Here is an 18,446-nt window from a genome sequence, read left to right as displayed (position 1 = left end):
CTCCGGCATCCTGGCTTCTGGGGGCCTAAGTGTGGGGGAGATCGGGCTCCCGCTGAGGCCCTTGTGGAGGGGGGGCGCGTCTGGGTGCAGGCAGCCCCCCGCCTCTGAGCACAGAACCCCATATTGAAGCCATGCCCCTCCTAAGGTTGGACTTTGGCACAGGAATGGCTTTCAGTTCACGGCTGGTGGAGCGTGAACCTGAAGCTTCAGCCCATCTCCATTTGAGGGTCGTCGGAGGGGCGAGCTCCAGCCTCCCCCTGGGTTCCTCCAGGCCCGGCTACACGGTGTGGGGCACGGCAGAGGGCTTCCTATACCTTACTTCATGTGTCCCCAGCACGACCTTTCTAGCCCCTGCGGACTGAGTCTGCGAAGTTGGTCTCACCTGGGTGTCTCCTGCTTTAAGGCGCCTAGCCACTCAGCGAGTGGGGGGAGGGGTTGCTCCAGGGAGCCACTCCTGCACCTCCCTGACCTTGTCCGCCTCTCGCCCCCGGGGGGATTAGTGTCCAGGTTACCCTGCCATGCGGGCATGCCCAGTGGCCTTGCCTCCCCCACAGCCTGCGGGTATAAGACCAGTAGTATAAGACCAGGGTAAGCACCAGCAAAGATCAGTAGTGTAAGACCAGAGTAAACACGGCAGAGGAGGCACCGAGGATGGAGACGCTCCAGGTAAGGCTGTAGGGCCCTGGGCCCCTTGCAACTCCATCCAGGGTCCAGTTGGCGCGAAGAGGGAGCGTCTTATGACCTGGCAAAGGTGTGGACAGCCAGCAGGCTTCCTGCCAGGAGGGAAGCGGGTAGGGCAGGGCCTGAGTGGGGTATCTGAGGTGTTGGGGTATCGGGGGTCCCTGGGTATTGGGATGGGGGATCAAAGTGGAGGGCGGGCCCTGAATGGAAGATGTCAGGCAGAGGAGCTGGGTCCCTCAATGTGTATCTGGGGGACGGGAGGGTGAGGGCCCAGGGCTGAGGTCTCAGGCTGGCCCTGAGGCACTGGCCTTGTCCCAGGGGCTGCTGCTGTGGATGCTGCTGAGTGTTGGCGGGGTCTGGGCATCCAGGGGGCCACTGCGGCCACTGTGCCGGCCCATCAACGCCACTCTGGCTGCTGAGAAGGAGGCCTGCCCCATCTGCATCACCTTCACCACCAGCATCTGTGCCGGCTACTGCCCCAGCATGGTGAGCTGCCCAGGGGGGGCCCACAGAGGACGGGAGGGGGCAGCGGGGGTGCAAGGGGCCTGCCCCCTGGGTAGAGGCCGGGGAACTGGAGTCTGAGCTGGGTGTGTGGGAGGGAGAGCACAGAGGGTCCCCTGGACACCTGAGTTGGGATCTGTGAGGGGCAGTGGGGGGGCTCAGGGGAGGGCCCAACCCAGGCAGATGCTCATGCTGCACCCCCTCTCTCCAGGTGCGGGTGATGCCAGCTGCCCTGCCGGCCATTCCCCAGCCAGTGTGCACCTACCGTGAGCTGCGCTTTGCTTCCATCCGGCTCCCCGGCTGCCCGCCTGGTGTGGACCCCATGGTCTCCTTCCCCGTGGCCCTCAGTTGTCACTGCGGGCCCTGCCAGATCAAGACCACTGACTGCGGGGTTTTCAGAGACCAGCCCTTGGCCTGTGCCCCCCAGGCCTCCTCTTCCTCTAAGGATCCCCCATCCCAACCTCTCACATCCACATCCACCCCAACTCCTGGGGCCAGCAGACGTTCCTCTCATCCCCTCCCAATAAAGACTTCTTGAACTACACACTGTGGGGTTGTTTTTGGGCTCAGGGTGCGTGTGCACGTGTATACACACACACAGTGGGTCCAGTTTCAGAACCATTTTATACAAAGTCACAGTGTCAGAACTCTAGTAGAAAACGGGGGATGTGGGGCGAGGGTGGCGTCAGCTCAGGAGGTGTCCATGGTTTCGCCTTCTGTGGGAAGAAGGAAGGCCACGTGGTCAGTAGGGCCAGAGGCAGGGCCTGAGCTCCCCAGGCCACCTCTGCAGGGTGGGCGACCCTCGGGGGCGGGTGCGGCGGGGTCCACTCACTGAGCTCGTTGAAGAGGAAGGCATCCTGGTACTCCTTCATGTACTGCGTGGAGCGCGACTCGTCCAGAAAGAGCGAGTAGACTCGCTTGATGTCGTCGACCTGCACCTCTGTGCCCTGAAAGGGGGATGAGAGACCTCAGTGGGGCCCCTCCCTGGGAAGGGGGTCAGGGTGGGGACTCTGGGGCCAGATCGCCTGGGTTCAAATCCTGCTTCCTGGCTATGGGCCCAACCTCTCCATTCCTCAGTTTCCTCATCTGTCAAATGGACTTAGCATCAACTTGCAGTGAACAAGTATTTACCGAGCGCTGTGTGTCAGGCCAGGAGATACAGACAGAAACCTGAGACCAAAGCTCCCGGCCTTTGAAAACGCATGTTCTAGGACTCAATCAACAAGCCACTGAGAGCCCCTGGCGTGGCAGGTCACTCGCTCACTCCATCTGGCCCCTGCAGGCTCTCAGCCGGCTGACCTTGCGTTTCCGGCACACCAGGCTGGCGGCCGTGATGAGCTGGATAGCGTAGCGCAGCGAGGTCTCCAGCCCGATGCGGGTCAGCACTGTGTAGGCGTCCTCGCTCATCTCCACATCCTCCTCCTCACACCTGCGGGCGGGCAGGGTCAGGGAGCTCAGCCGGGCTGGGCTTCCGACCACAGCAACCCCGTGGCCCTTCCCCCTGGGTGCTGCTGGACCTCCTGGGGGACATCTGGAGTCTGTGTCCTCAGAAGCACAAAAGGCTGAGCAAAAAGGGACACTGAGGCATGGGCTGGGCCTAAAACCTGGGCCTCCTGACCGCCCCCATCCAGGGCTCTTTCTCCACGGTCAGTCACCGGCACATCCCCTCCCTTCTCGACATGGCCCCCACCCCAGATCAGGGCCCACAGCTTGGATGCCCAGCCCAGCCCTACGTCTCGCAGGCCCACAGCCTGGTCCCGCCCTGAACGTCAGGCAGCCCTGCCCGCACCGGATGCGGAGGATCTGTTTCGTGTCCTTCTCGCTGTAGGGAGAGGTGGAGACGATGAGCAGGCGGTCCAGCAGGTCGATGGGGATGCCGTGGGGGCTCTGGTAGCTGGTGCCCCGGATCCTGGGGAGGAGGGGGAAGGGAGGGCTGTCAGGGCGACACTCCCTGAACCCGGCTCTCCATTCCCTCTACTCGGAAAATCCCCACACCCCCACCACAGCCCACTCACTGGGCCAAATACCACTTAACCTTCAGCTCCCAGCTGGCGGTGTGCACAGCCGTTCCTGACTGCGTCACTGCCCCACAGAGCCATGAGGTTTTAGCTAGATGTCTATGTTGGGGATTACTGGCTCAAGGTCCCACTCTCCTGCCTGACATAGAGCTCCACGAGCCAGGGGGCCCGTGCAGCCCTGTTCCCTGCTGCACCTGACCCGGCACAGGGCCAGGCCCATGGCAGGCGCTAGGAAACAGTCAGTTCTCGTACACGCGGCAGTTACATTCTAGAAAGTGGGGGCCAACACTCCATTAGCAAGTACTGAGCCACAGCTCCTGGGGAAATACACGGTTAGGGTCTTGGGAGACTTTGGTTGCAATATTTTTGTCAACCAACAAACATAACCTGGTTTTATGTGTTTCTGTTTGAAGATATCTTATTTAATATCCAGTATTGACTCATTCACAGTGAACTCAGAGCCAACAGCACTCTAACTGGGGCCCAAACAAAGCTCGTCCAACACACGGCTTTCCTCTGTGACGCACATCCCAGTATTCCTGACGCTGGACAGCTAGAGGCCATTTTAAACAGCAAAATCACCAACAAAAAAGCATCCAAAGTGACAAATGTGGCACTAAATAGATCATGAAAAGGACACTTGTTTACAGCACAAGAGCTGAAACAAGAAGGCAGAGCGTTGCCTAGTTTGACCTCAGTTGGGAGTGTCCACTTCAGGTGACTCAAATTTTTTGCCACTCTGCACACAGCCGTGAATGACCAAGAAACGGTCTCGAACACCGATTTGGGGGTTACAATTACAGTCACGCGCCACATAACACTTCAGTCCACAGACTGCATATACAATGGCGGTCCCATAACACTAGCACTACACAGCCCAGCTGTGCAGCAGGCTGCGCCATCTAGCTTTGTGTAAGCTCACTCTATGATGTTCACACAACGACGAAATCACCTAATGATACTTTTCTCAGAACGTGTCCCGTCGTTAAGCGATGTATGTATGAGTGTAAATTTTAGCGAGTAAGCAGATATGCAAATACAGAATCTGCCAAGGATGAGGAGCGCCTGGGTCTGTGGCCTCTCCCAGGGGAGGCCCCGTGTGCAGTCCCACACCCTGCTCTGTGGCTGCTACAAACACGCTGGCAGCCGGTCTCTGCCAATTCTCAGTCATTCAGAGATGGAATTCTGGCCCTGCCACCTTCTACGTGTGACCTCGGGCAAGTCACCGGCCTTGCTGTCGTCATCGGTAAAATGGGGCCGGGACATTATCTGCCTCCGGAGACAGTATCTGCCTCCTGGGACAGCAGGAGTATCCTGCCGTTCTTGAGGGTCCAAGCAGTCCTTCCAGGAAGCGCTGCCTGCCCTGAGGACAGGCGCCACGTCCCTGTCCAGGGCCCAGGTGAGGAAGAAGCTCTCGATGTCCAGCATGTGGACCCAGAGCCATGTCCGCTTCTTCCGCGATAACCAGCCCCACCAGCCAGTCTCAGCTGGCACTTGGCTCCAGCACCGGAACTGACCTTCCCGGGCATTCCGCGCAGCCAGGCGCGGCCGTGCAGCCCAGAAGTGCTGAGCAATGGATGATGGTGGAAGCGCTGGCTGCTGCCTCCGGGCCCTAGCCTATGGGGGACCGCCTGCCTCCACTTCCTTCTCCCTTCTGTGGGCCAAAACGCAGATGAGGCGGGGAAAAGAGCCAGCCGGGACAACGGGGCCCGGCGTGCTGGCAACACCCTACAGCAGAGGTTCCCAAGCTTTCTCGGAACCTGTGCCCTTCACGTCTCAGGAATTTTCCCATGGCATCCTTAGGCCAAAAGAAACACTAAGAGTTCTGTTAATTAAGTACTTATGTCCAAGTGACCTAATTGTAGTGGTTTATGTGGTGTCTAACATATGTCACTGTGCGTGCCTCCAAAACTCAAAATAGCCCACAGTTCCCTCGTGTGCTTTCTGTAACACCAGGGGGTGCCTCGGCACATAGTTTGGGAACTGCAGCCCTAGGGGAGCCGAGAACAGCAAAACAGAAAGAACACGGTGCCTACACCTCCTTGTGGAGTGGAGCTGCCTGCCCACCCTGTACCACCCGCCGCCCTGTTTAGGGGGAAAGTGCAGCCTCCTGTCTGGGTTACAGCAGCTATGCCCATACCTCTCCTACCGAGGTACTCAACAAACGTCCCCATGTACCCTGCGGCTATACCCGCTGCGCAGAGCACCCCGTTTGCCCCAAAGGCCTTTGAGGGAGCTGGCAGCCGGCTCACCGGGTGATGCCGCGGTTGGTGGCCATGATGAGGACAGGCGCCATGTCACTCTCCAGGGCCCGGTTGAGGAAGGAGAAACTCTCAATGTCCAGCATGTGGACCTCGTCGATAAACAGCACCTGGGAGCCAGGGGGGCGTGTGTCAAACCCCCGCCTGTGGCCCCCCGCCCGTCTGTCCTGTCCCCATCCTCCGCCCCCGGGCCATGCCTCGGTTCTCACCCCGGGGATGATCTCTGCCTTGCCCTCCTCCCGCCACTCGGCCACCTTGGCATTGATCTGCTCGCGGACCTCTGACTTGATCTCCCCTGTGTCGCCTGCGGGAGGCAGGAGTGGTATGGGGGGGCGTCAGAGAGGAGACCAGGATCGAGGGCCTGAGGGTGGATGAAGACGGGATGCCAGGGACAGAGGGAAGAGAGACCAAGACTGGAGTGGCAAAGTGACAGGAGGGCTGGGGAGGCTGGAACGTCCCCACGGAGGAGGAACAGGGACAGAACTCAGGAGGGAAAGGGCAGGGATGTGTGACCATCAGACCACTGAGGGACTCAGACAGCAACAGAGGGGAGGGAGACCCTACACTCACAGACGGAGAACAGAGGACGGCACACAAGGGGACGGCACGGTCACCAGAGGCCTGTACTGGGGACGGGGGAGGGGAGGGAAGGCCTGGAAGACGGTGAGTCAGGGAAGCCACCAGGCTGGGGCTGGGACAGGGCGGGATGGACGGGCCTCACCCGAGAAGAGGGCCAGGAAGCCCTGGGTGCGGGAGTTGATGACGTCAATCTCATGCAGGGACACGGTGTGCACCACCTCCTTGCGTTTCTGGAGCTCTCCATCCGGGCACTGCACGAACTTGGTCTATGGGGCCAAAGGTGAGGTGGAGACAAGGGCAGAGCAGAGCGTGAAGGGGGAGCCCAAAAGAGCTGGGGGAGACTGGGGCTCCCTGGAATGGAGCTGGGAATCCAGATGGGGGTTATCCAGAAAACCCAGCCCAAGAGGGGCCCAATGTCCAGACCAGAACATTCAAGAGCTGAAGGATATGGGGTTCCTGGAGGACTTCAGGAACCCTGGGTAAAGGGCCAAGTTGAGGGGCCCCGGCTGTCCTAGAGGGTACAGAGAAAGACTAGGAGTAGCAGGAACATGGCACTGAGTTGACAGGAGGACCCAGACTCTGTGGGCTACGGGGGTGATGAAGGACATGGACCGTTCCAGTGCCTGGAGCGAGGGGATCCCGAGCCCTGACCCACCTGGGAACCCATGGCATCGTAGTCACGAGCGCGGGTGAAGGAGCGGCCCAGCTTGGAGATCTTGCCTGTCGCTTTGTCGATGGTGATCACATCCCTGCGGGGGGTTGGTGGGGGGCAGAGGGGCCCAGGGCTGGAGTGAGGCAAGGAGGGAGCCGAGCTCCCCCGCCCTGGCTACCCAGTACGGCCCCCAGTGCTCACCCGGCCTGGACCTTGTCCTTGGTCAGTGACTCGATCATCTTGGTGCCCAGGTCGTAGATGGTCTCCATCTCCGTGGTCTTGAGGGTCAACTTGCCCACCTTGGAGCCCTGGGAGGGGTGACAGGCCAAGCAAGGGGCTTAGAGAGGGCCCTGATGTCCCCCTGACACAGCTTCAAAACAGTCATGACCCAGGGAAGCTTCCGGGTGAACACGAATGTCAGAACTTAACATCCTGTCAACTTTCCACGCCTGCGGCTTTTCGTACGTCAACTGCTCCTCAATAAAGCTACCAGTAAACACACAGAGACCTCAAAGATAAAGTCTGTAAGAACACGGGCCCCAGGTCCCAAGAAACGGCCAAGGGGTCACACGCAGACATTCCTTTTTCAGACCCAAATAAAAGGTGTTTTTGTCGACCACAAACCCAGAAAACAGAGCTAAGCTAAACACAGCTAAGAAAACAAAAATGCCACACCTTGTCCCAAAACAAGCAGAGTCAACGGCTTCCAGGCTTTTCCCAGCATCCCCAGCCACCTCCCGTTCCCCTGGCCTGTTGCCACAGTGACTGCTCCTTTCAAAGGGACAGGTGGCAGGATAAAGGGCTGGGACTGGGGGGGAGATAAAGGGAGTCTGGTTTTCACATTTTTAAAGGGAGGATGTCTCCATGGATTTCTCCTGTAATCCAAATCCCATTTAAAGAACTCTCTTGGTAACAGCGTTTTTTCTATTTAAATATTCTCAGGGGCCGGCCCCGGGGCCGAGTGGTTAAGCTAGCATGTTGGGCTTTGGTGACCCAGGGTTTCGCCGGTTCGGATCCCGGGTGCGGACGTGGTGCCACTCATCAGGCCACGCTGAGGCGGCGTCCCACATGCCACAACTAGAGGGACGCACAACTGGAAATGTCCAACTGTGGACTGGGGGACTTTGGGGAGAAAAATGAAAAAAACACACAAAATCTTAAATAAATAAATAAATATTCTCCTACCATATTTTTACAATTTGGAATTTAACTGCCAATAGACGGGACTAATTTAAGAGACTGCTGACAGGTGTTAAAGGTGTAAGGCGATGTAATGATGCACTTTGGATCTATTTCCACGGACCACGAGGAGCAAAGGAACAGACGAGGGGTCCACACAAGACACGGAAACAGAAGGTGACGGCGCGGCATCCCCCGCGCTTCAAGCGTGTGGAGTTTTTACGCAGCATTTCATTAGTGGCTGGGACTCAATGTTTAAGATAGAACTACAAACAGGGAAGAACCTCGAAGACACCACGCCAGGCCAAAGAAGCCGGACACAAAAAGTCACACTTTGCAGGATTCCATTTACACGAAATGGCCAAAGAGGCAAATCCACAGAGACAGAGAGCAGAAGGGGGGGGCAGGGCGAGGGGGATGGAGGGGGACTGCCTACTGGGTACATGTTTCCTCTGGGGTGATGGAAATGTTCTGGAACTAGATAGAGATGGTGGTTGCACAGCCGTGTGAATGTCCTAAACGCCACTCACTGCTTACTTCAAAATGGACGATGGCTAGTTTGATGTTATGTGATTTTACCTCAATTAAAAATAAAGAGAGAGACCTACAGATAAGCTATAAGGTAAAGGAAGAGGTGAAGGGAAAACTAGACTATGAATTTTTTTTTTTTTTTTGGTGGGGAATATTGGCCCTGAGCTAACATCTATTGCCAATCTTCCCCTTTTTGCTAGAGGAAGATTGTTGCTGAGCTGCCGTCTGTGCCAATCTTCCTCTATTTTATGTGGGACGCCGCCACAGCCTGGCTGACAAGCAGTGCTAGGTCTGTGCCCAGGATCCGAACCTGTGAACCCCAGACTGCCTAAGTGGAGCGTGTGAACTTAACCACTATGCCACCGGGCTGCCCCTAGACTGGAATTTTAAAAACAGGCAGTACAAAGTATAGTGTCTAGGAATGCACAGGTGGCCAACAAAACTAATGACGTGAAAAGAAGGGGTACCAGGGAAGGGTGGCTACTTCTGCAGGGACTTGAGGGTGTTGTAGAAAGAGGTACAAGGAAGGGGCTTGGGGAGCTTGCAAAGTTCTAGTTTTTTATCTTTTTCCTCCTTTATTTATTTTTTTGGCTGGGAAAGATTCACTGAGCTAACACCTGTTGCCGATCTTCCTCTCTTTCTTCTTTTTTTCCTTCCCCAAAGCCCCAGGACATAGTTGTATATTCTAGTTGTAGGTCCTTCTAGGTCTTTCACGGCAGCCACCGCCACAGCATGGGTACTGACGGACAGGTGGTGCGGTTCCGCGACCAGGACACGAACCTGGGCTGCCAAAGGGGACAGCACCGAACCTTAACCACGAGGCCATCAGGGCTGGTGCTCTAGTTTTTTATCTTCATGGTGGTTATAAGGACATTCGCTTTATATAATAATAATATTTATTTACAATAATTTATTAGACCACATGCGTATTTCACGTTTCTTTCTATAGTCGTGTGCCGCAAAATGCTGTTTCCGTCAACAGCATCACACACGCAATGGGGGTCCCCTAAGATGAGCACCATACAGGCTAGGTGTGCAGTAGGCTCTCCCAGCTGGGTCTGGCAAGTACACTCCGTGATGTCCGCACGACGACGGCAGCGCCCCATGACACATTTCTCAGAATGTGCCCCCCTCGTTAAGTGACACATGACTGCATCTGTTTCATTTTACAACAAAAAGGTTAAATTCCTAGCTTATAAAAAGGGCGTAATTCACATCTATCACATACGCTGGATGGAAAATGCCTTTCGGTACTAAGCTGCAGCTTCCACAGAACAGGTTTTAAAGACTGTTAGAAACTAACTGTGAGAAACTTCCAGACCTTCTCTGTCATTCCACTACTTGGTTTTTTGGGTTTTTTGGAGGAAGATTGTTGCTGAGCTAACATCTGTGCCCATCTTCCTCTATTTCATGTGGGATGCCGCCACAGCATGGCTTGACGGGGGCTGCTCGGTCTGTGCACAGATGGGAACCCGCAAACCCAACCACTGCGCCACAGGGCCGGCCCCTCCATCACTTGGTCTGAACTGCTCACAGCGCCTCCCACAAATGGATAAACCCCCTGCTGTGGGCCCGCAGATGGCTCCAATCTGCAGTTTGAATATTCCATGGGATTCTCACCTCAGCGTGGACCCGACACCCCCACCCTCCAGCCGCAGAGGCGGCCTAGACTCGGGAGCAGACTCACCGTCCCTGTCGCTGGTCGATCGATCTGGATCTCCACCACCTCCCCTTCGATGATCTCGGTCTCCTCCCTGGTCAGAGAGCAGAGCTGAGGACAGAACCCGATGTCCGGGCCCTGGGGAATCGCTAAGTCCCATGAGCCCTTGGGCACTGGACAAGCCGGCCAGGGCAGGGGGTCCCAAGGCTGCTGGCAGCTGGCACCAACCCGCTCCCGCACTCACTTGATGCGGACTCCGATGGACCGCCTGAAGGCCTGCGTCAGCGCCTCTGTCTTGCTCATCTCCAGGGAGAAGATCTCGCTGCCCGCGATGGCCGTGAACGGGGTGTCAGGGCCGAGGGCCTGTGCCATGCCTGTGGAGGGGGTGGTCTGGGTAGGTGGGGCCGCCCTGGCGCCGCCGGGTCCCCATACCTACTCTGCCTCAAAGCACCGCTTCTACCTCCTCAAGAAGGAGAGTAGGAGAGAGGGGATCAGCGCTGTGGGGCAGACAGGGAGATGGAGAAAGCCAGGGACAGCGGGCTGCCCAGGGAGGCCCGGATCAGAACCCCCACACTGCCCGGAGGGCAAACCATATGACCCTATAAACTCGCCAAGCTGGTCTCCCAACCCCTAGGAGCTTTTGAGCCTCAGGGCTTGGGGGTGCCGAGCAGTTCAAGGCCAAGGGGCTGAAAGAGCTGTGAGAGTGACACTCTGGAGCCGGAAGGCCCGCGTTTGAATGCTGGTACCACACCCAGCACCACCTGGCCGTGAGAAGTCTCATCCGCTCCCCGACCTGTTTGCCCTCTGTACAAGAGGGATGATAACAGAGCGAATGCTGGCACAGAAGCCATTATGGGGGCGGGTGGGCGTGCACTGGTGCTCGGCCCTGACCCCGTCACGTAGCCCGGAACCTGCACAGGGATGGGCCCTCTCTGTGGCCTGGGACATTGGGTTGGCTGGCGGACAGCAGGGCTGTTCCTGCAATCACTCCAAGCACCGAGCCCTCCTCCCAGCCCCTTCCCAGGGCTCCGCCCAGCTCTGAGCCGACACTCACAGACAGGAAGCCAGTGAACCCTCATGCAAGAGTGACGTGGGCCTCTTCCTTGTCAGATGTGGGCCACCCTCTGCGCCCGCATGCCCTGCTCCCTGCCGGTAGGGGAGACTCCCTGCAAGTCTTAGCTCAGGCACTGACTCACCTGGTAACTCTTTCCTGACAACTACCATCCCCCACACTCCCCCCATTAGGGTCAGGAGCCTCCCCTGTCGTTATAGCAAACATCACCCTGAAGGGGACTCTGTCCCTGACCCCCTCCCCCACACTGGAAACTCCTCACAGTCACGGCTTCAGTTTTACTCATCTAAGGGTCCCCAGTGTCTGGTCAGGGCCTGGCACACCAGGGCACCCGAACGAGTGCTGCTTTATCGTAACTGAAGACCTGGTTGTTCCCTGATTCTCACTGCCTGGCCCCACAGTCTGAGCACACGGTGGGAGTGAGTGGGAAAAGAGGGGGTCAAGGAACGCTGCAACAAGGAAGAGATGCCCAAGCACGGCTTTTTTTTCTTTCTTTTTTTTTTTAAGATTTTATTTTTTTTCCCTTTTCTCCCCAAAGCCCCCCAGTACATAGTTGTATATTCTTCGTTGTGGGTCCTTCTAGTTGTGGCATGTGGGATGCTGCCTCAGCGTGGTTTGATGAGCGGTGCCATGTCCGCGCCCAGGATTCGAACCAACGAAGCACTGAGCCGCCTGCAGCGGAGCGCGCGAACTTAACCACTCGGCCACGGGGCCAGCCCCTTTTTTTGATGAGGAAGATTGGCCCTCAGCTAACATCTGTGCCAATATTCCTCTACTTTGCATGCAGGATGCTGCCACAGCATGGCCTGAGACATGGTGTGTAGGTCTGCGCCCAGGATCCAAACCCACGAACCCTAGGCCACTGAAGTGAAGGACGCAAACTTAACCACTACACCACCAGGCCAGCCCCGAACAGGGCTTTGAAGGATGGATAGGAGTTCAACAAGGAGAATGAGGGGCAGTTGTGAGTAAAAAGATCTTAAATGGCTAGTGGATTGCAAGAGACTCACTACCCATCTTCCCCTTCCTCCTTAGTTCCAGAACCCCCATTTTATTAAGATAGCAATGGTCCAAATTAGAACAGAAAAATGTTTTAATGTCTCAGCCTCCCTTGCAGAAGTATGCCCAGGTGATTAAGGTCTAGTCAATAAGATATAAGTGAAAGCATGTGGGAGCCCCAAGACAGTTGCTTAAATGGCACTACCTTTAAAGGGAGGGAGGTACACCCTAACTGCAATTCCTCTTTCACCTTCCTCCTACATGGAGTACGGGTGGGAAGGCTGGCACTTAGGCAACCCTCTTGGAACATGAGGTGACCCTGACATGGAAGCAAGTGCAGAGGATGCTGAGGCAGGAAGGGAAACGTCACAGAACTACTCAACAAGACCTAATTGGTGTACAGATTCTTCTATGTGAGGGAAGGAACTCTGAGTGCTTAAGCCACTGCCATTTTGAGATATCTGTTAAATGTGGCTGAACCTGACCCTGACTTACACCAGAGACAGGACCTGGCAGAGACCAGAAGAGCTCCTGCCTGGAGAGGTCTCTTACCCATGGCAATGGCTGTCTTCCCAGTGCCCGGCTGGCCAGCGATGAGGACGGCCCGCCCGGCAATCTTCCCTTCCCGGATCATCTCCAGCACCACGCCAGCTGCCCGCCGGGCTGCCAGCTGCCCCACCATGCCCTGGGATGCCTGTGGGGTGGGAGGCAGAGAGCACAAAGTGACTTCCTACTGGGCCACCACTGCCTTTTCACCACCTCCTGGCTAGTGAGATGAAAGAGGACGTTGTTGGCCGGGACTTTGGGAAAAAGCTAAAAAAGCCTTTTCCACCCCCATTTTTTTTTTCCTGATGAAGATTAGCCCTCAGCTAACATTCCTTCACTTTATATGTGGGTTGTCACCACTGCAAGACTAATGAGTGGTGTAGGTCCACGCCTGGGATCTGAACCCACGAACCCAGGCTGCCAAAGCAGAGCAAGCTGAACTTAACCACTACACCACAGGGTCAGGTCTCTCCAATTTTTTAAGACGAATAAAACTCTACATGTGGCTGAATTTTACAAATATGTAGCCAAAGGTCTGGGAGACCATACATAGTCCCCACACTCGCCAGGGCCCGGGGTAGCCTCCGCCTGAGGCCTCCACGCAAGAGCCTTCCCACTCCACCCCCTCAGCTCTACCTGCCGCGGCTCCAGCGCATCGTCCAGCCCCAGCCCCCGGATGTGGGAGTGAGCGCCTGTGTGGGGAAAGAACCAGAAGATACGGTTACTGGCCAGCTGATGGCACTGTGTGGCCCGAGGCGACGGGCTTCCCCTCCGAGCTCTGGTCTCCTCCTGGGTCCGGTGGCGGGCCTGAATCTCCACTCACCAGGAGGACGGCTGGACATGGTAACTGCTCGTTAGTGGGAGCCGCCCTTGGGATAGATCATAGCAGGACCCAAGTCACTGAGGACTAGTAACCACAGAACCGGATCACAAACTGACCACAAGGGCTAATGATCACAGTTACTTTGTGTCCACAGCCTGAGTGCCCTTGCAGGTCTAATTTCATTCCACACGGCCCTGAGAAATCAGAGTCCCAGCTATTATTACCCTGGAGTGTTTCTGGGGCTCAATAATCACCTGAGGGCCTCAACAACATCGATGAGAGGAGGGAGCTCAGAGAGGTTAGGTCCCTTGCCCAAGACCACACAGCCAGTGAGAGGTAAAGACTTGGGATTTCACTGCTTTCCACTAGACCAGGGCCGGGCAAACTACAGCCTGGGAGCCAGCCACTTGTTTCTGTAAATAAAGTTTTATTGGCACGCAGCCACGCCCATTCACTTACATACTGTGTGGCTGCTTTCGCACTGCAACACCAGAATTAGATATTTTTGACAGAGAAAAGATTTATTATCTGGCCCTTTAAGAAAAGATCTGTTGACCCCTGCACTAGACTATGAGCACCCCGAGGGCAGGTACTGGGTGCAGCTAGAGTCTACTGGGTCCTCAGTTCCAGCAGCGTCCGGCTTTTCACAGCTGAAACAGGACTGGCATCCGCATATTAAGGTCTTTATATAGATTACCTTACGGAAGCTTATATCCACCTATGTGGTCCACCAGCCTAGCGCCATTTTGCAGGTAAGGAAATTGAGGCACAGAGAGGAACTAGCCCCTGGCAACATGGCTCAGAGGTGGCACGCAGCAGTATGCTTCCAGAACCCAGGCTTGTAGCCACAGTTCCTTGCTGCCTCGCTTGGAGGCACTGAATGAATGAATGTGAACAAATTCATTCTTTCAGCTTGCTGTGTGAGCTGGGACTAGTGGCTCGACTGCTCTGAATCTCGGGCTTCCTCAGCTAAAAACGGGACAACAGTCACAACACGCACACACCTTGTGGGGCTGATGCAAGGGCTCAGTGAGATGCAAACTCATGCATTCAGCGGTTACGTGGTGAGCGTCTGTTCTGCTGGGTCCTGTGCGGGGGACGCAGCTAGAATTGAGCCAGACCCGGTCCCTGCCTCAAGGAACTAATGTCCCGGTGTGGGCTGGGTGTATGGGACATTCAGTTCAGGGCCAACCCCAGCAAGCAATCAGCAAACACCCGCTTTTAGGATTTCCGAGAGGAATGACAGTACACCCAGGGGCCCAACCAGGGTATCCAAGCCAGCAGCAGGGCGGCCTGGTGCTGGGGCCCGGCATGGTCTCCCACGCGCCATCTGGCCCCACTTGGCAACTCAGGACCCTGCCCATCAGACAGGAGGATGGTGCGCAGGCTGCCTCCCTCGCGGGGGGCTCCTGAGCACGGGGCAGGCAGGGTCTCGGTCCTGTTCCTGATCCACACTCACTCACCGATACGCTCGATCCTCGTCACATCGCGGATCTCTGGGACCTTGGTTGTGGCTGCCTGGGGATGGAGGAGGACACCTCAGAAGAGCTCTTGTGGTCCCAGTTCCCACCAGCTCCTCTTCTGTCCCTCCCGCCTGCCTCCCAGGAAACAGTCCTTTCTCCTTCTCCCCACTGACAGGCTGACAGCCCAAACACAGTCAGTCCCCCCACTTCTCGGTTGTCACGGACTTAATGCCAGTTGGTTGACCCCACTACACTACTGAGTCCCAGGAAGAGAAGAACCGTGTCTGTCGTGTTCACAGCTTCATCTCCAGGGCCTAGCACATATTTGGTGCCCAGGAATTATTTGGTGAAGGATGAAGTCTTCCCCGCCCCCATAACGGTAAAGACAGAACCAACCCAGCAGAGCAGGTATCAGGCTGGACGTGGTCCGGCCCCTGCTGATTTCCCAGTCACCCTTGCACTGCACCGTCCCAGCTGTCACTTGGCCTTTGCACGTCCAAGTCCCTGAGTCCCGCCTGCTCTCGCCGCCCCCTCACTGAATGAGATCCAGCGTCGTTCACTAAGGGAGGCCCTCGCTGGCCTCCGCACCTGCTGGCCTACATTCAGGGTCTCTGGAGGTCCAGACAGACGGAAGGGCCTCCCCTAGGAGCCCGATCTCCTCGTGTAATCTGACTTTCAGGAAGGAGACTGCTGGGGCCAGCATTCTCTGCTCGAGATCTGAGTCCCACGAAGGGCAAGGACGACACCTCTCTTCTTCACTTTGGGGTCCAACATTCGGGGTTTGAATGAATGATGTACCGAAGTGCTGACCCCATTCAACAAGCTGGTCCTCAGGCCTCCTGTGTCCCCAGCTCTCCTTGGAGAGGAGAGGAGAGGAGCCAGCCACCACCCCTTCTCGTCTGGGGAGGAGAGATGGATAAACACCACCTGGGACAATTCAAGAAGCCCCCTCAGGAGGTCCACACATATGTTCACAGAGGCATTATTCATCATAGCCAAAAGGTGGAAACAATATAAAATGTCCATCAACGGATGAATGGATAAACAAAGTGTGGTCTGTCCATACAACGGAGTATCATTCAGCCATAAAAAGGAATGCACTTCTGATCTCTGCCACAGGGTGGACGAACCCTGCAAACACTATGCTAAGTGAAAGAAGCCAGACACAGAATGTCACACATTGTAGGATTTCATTTCTATGAAATGTCCAGAACAGGCAAATCCATAGAAACTGAAAGTAGATTAGTGGTTGCCTAGAGCTGGAGGGATGGGAGGATAGGAAGATGACAGATAAAAGGTACAAGATTTCTTTCTGGGGTGATGAAAGTGTTCTCAAATTGACTGAGAGGATGGTTGCACAATTCTGTGAATGTTCCAAAAGCCACTGCACTGTACAATGTAAACAGGTAAATTGTGTGGTATGGAAATTCTATCTCAATTAAGTCGTTAAAAAAATCTGGGTGGTGGGTCCTGTTCGATTATTTTTTGACACTGGAATATTTCATAATTTCTACTAAGGAAGGAGAGGCCTAAGGGGTCAGCATACTGAACCAGCCCCTCGGCCACCTGCCCCCAACCCTTCTTGCTTCCCCCAGGTCCCCTGTTTCCACCAGAACGAGTGGCGAGGCAGGCAGCTGACGCAGTGGAAGCCTCCTCTCTCTGGAACCAAGAGTTTAGACTTCCTGGCCACCACGTGGTCACAAGCGTCCTTCCTTGCTGTTTGTGACCCCTCCCTCCTACTCTCTCCTCATAGGAGGCTGGAACCCAACAGCAGTGGACACCGCCCACAACCACTATCAGAAAATGACAACATACTCCACACACCCCTACACAGCCTCTCAGACCCTATACAAGGCAAAAAACCAGACGGGGATTCAGGAATTCCAACCCTCGGCAATCCCAGCATCAACTGACCCGCCTCCGACAAGGACTTTCCTTTCATCATAAGCCTCTTCTCCCCCTGCTGCCCTCTGACCCCAAGGCAACAGAGGGCATTTTGAAACTCAGCACCTACCATCCCCTCACACTTCCAATACTTCATCCAGGCCCAGGGGACGGGTCTCAGGAGTGTGGCCACTGCCCTTCCCTCTTCCGCTTCCCTAGCCACCCTCTTTGCCATGGTAGCAGAAACAGGCGCAAATTTCACCCCCCAGGCACCAGTAACTCTCAGCCCACCATTCCCCCATCTTGACTGGGGTCACCATGGGAAACGAGGCATCGGGAAGCCCAGTCCAACCCCCAAGGTAAGATCACCTCCCTTCCTCATTCAGATGTTTCTCAAGCAAGTACTTGGTGCCAGCCCCAGTGTATATGGTCTCTCTTTTACGAAGTTCACATGCATTCATTCATTCAAACATTCAAGTACGACATATTGAGCATCCACACCGCGCATGCCCCGCATGAGGCGCTGGAAATACGAAAATGACCAAAACAATCCCATGACAAGATCCCAAGCTCTGGGACTCCTAGCCCTTTCTCCCTCCCCACTGACACCCTCTGGGTTCTCAACACTTTTCTCTTTTGGCTCAAGACTCACTAAGCGACTCTACGATCTCAACCACATAAGACAGGTCCCCGCCTGCGCTTCTCCCTGCACTCAGGTGCCATTCACACCATCGACAACCCAAGGCTCCTGGATGGCTGGGAGCCCAAGACACTACAACCCAAATCAGACTTGAGGACAAAGGACTGCAGAACTGGCCGTTGATTGCGCCTAGAGGATCGGAAGTTAGAGTTCCTACAACATGATGGGGTCAGATCTGACCACCGAGACCATGAACATCCAGTCGAACCCAGGATTCTGGGATACCAGCCCCTTTTCTCCTCCCTCAGACTCGGGAGTCTGTGCCCCCAGCCCCCTCCCCACTCAGCACCAGGAACCCGAGCCCCCAGCCTCTCCTTCCTTAGACCCGGGAGTGCCGGTTCCCTCCTCAGTCCTCCGCATGCCAGCACTCACCACGGTTGCCATGATGCGCACCAACCGCCAATATCCTAGCGGAAACGGAAATGCGCTAGAAACGAAGCATTCTGACCCCTCTAGCCTGATAGGTCCTCCAAAGATCTCTGTGCTCCCTCATAAATATGCAAACTCTCCTCGTGGGGGCGTAGCGTCACTTTTTAGGCCCCGCCCATCTGCTGGGGCTGAGCTCGAAGATGGGTGCCCGGAACTCCTGGGTCCGTTCCCAACGCCTCCTGGCTCCTCCTCTTTTTACCCAGACCTCTTTGCTGAGGCTGATTGCAAAATTCTCAACACTTTGGGCAACCACACGTCCCCCACGCTCTCTTTCCTCTTTATTCCACCCTCTTCCCTCCTCCTCCCTCCAATTTTGGGGCCTCAAGCTTCGGATTGACAGAGCTGAGGGCCAATCAGCTCTCGCAGCTACAAGCCCCGTCTCCTAGAGCTCGCAGCGACCGCTAAGGCAGTCGCGGGGCAGAGCGAATCCTATTCTGTCCACCAATCAGGAGACGCGGGAGCCCCGGC

At 56.0% G+C, this 18,446-nt stretch overlaps 2 protein-coding genes across 5 annotated transcripts; one reads left to right on the top strand and one right to left on the bottom strand.

Moving 5' to 3' along the window:
- The first annotated feature begins 651 nt into the window (after positions 1 to 651).
- Positions 652 to 1,730, top strand: LHB (luteinizing hormone subunit beta). 2 transcript variants are annotated; one of them, NM_001197093.1, is made up of 3 exons: positions 652 to 666; positions 1,000 to 1,167; positions 1,394 to 1,730. In NM_001197093.1, the coding sequence occupies exons 1-3, from the start codon at positions 652 to 654 to the stop codon at positions 1,718 to 1,720; spliced, it is 510 nt and encodes a 169-aa protein (NP_001184022.1). In that variant the 3' UTR covers positions 1,721 to 1,730. The 2 variants fall into 2 exon arrangements, with proteins under 2 accessions (NP_001184022.1, XP_070078827.1); XM_070222726.1 differs by lacking the exon at positions 652 to 666 and having other exon boundaries at positions 750 to 1,167; positions 1,394 to 1,726.
- A 57-nt stretch (positions 1,731 to 1,787) lies between these two features.
- RUVBL2 (RuvB like AAA ATPase 2) lies at positions 1,788 to 18,390 on the bottom strand. Of its 3 annotated transcripts, none has more exons than XM_001490185.6 (15): positions 17,922 to 18,390; positions 14,966 to 15,020; positions 13,316 to 13,371; positions 12,686 to 12,827; positions 10,307 to 10,436; positions 10,090 to 10,156; positions 6,894 to 7,000; positions 6,696 to 6,789; positions 6,183 to 6,306; positions 5,671 to 5,765; positions 5,453 to 5,571; positions 2,972 to 3,091; positions 2,482 to 2,611; positions 2,015 to 2,129; positions 1,788 to 1,898 (listed from the first exon to the last, which is right to left on the bottom strand). In XM_001490185.6, the coding sequence occupies exons 1-15, from the start codon at positions 17,931 to 17,933 to the stop codon at positions 1,873 to 1,875; spliced, it is 1,392 nt and encodes a 463-aa protein (XP_001490235.1). In that variant the 5' UTR covers positions 17,934 to 18,390; the 3' UTR covers positions 1,788 to 1,872. The 3 variants fall into 3 exon arrangements, with proteins under 3 accessions (XP_001490235.1, XP_023505843.1, XP_070080784.1); XM_023650075.2 differs by having other exon boundaries at positions 17,875 to 17,924; XM_070224683.1 differs by lacking the exon at positions 17,922 to 18,390 and adding an exon at positions 15,554 to 17,919.
- Between the last annotated feature and the right edge of the window lie 56 nt (positions 18,391 to 18,446).

This window comes from Equus caballus, chromosome 10, assembly GCF_041296265.1.
Source record: "Equus caballus isolate H_3958 breed thoroughbred chromosome 10, TB-T2T, whole genome shotgun sequence".
In the NCBI taxonomy this organism is placed as follows: domain Eukaryota; kingdom Metazoa; phylum Chordata; class Mammalia; order Perissodactyla; family Equidae; genus Equus; species Equus caballus.
The sequence above is the reverse complement of the archived record's forward strand: the minus strand, read 5'-3'. Positions and strand labels throughout refer to the sequence as shown.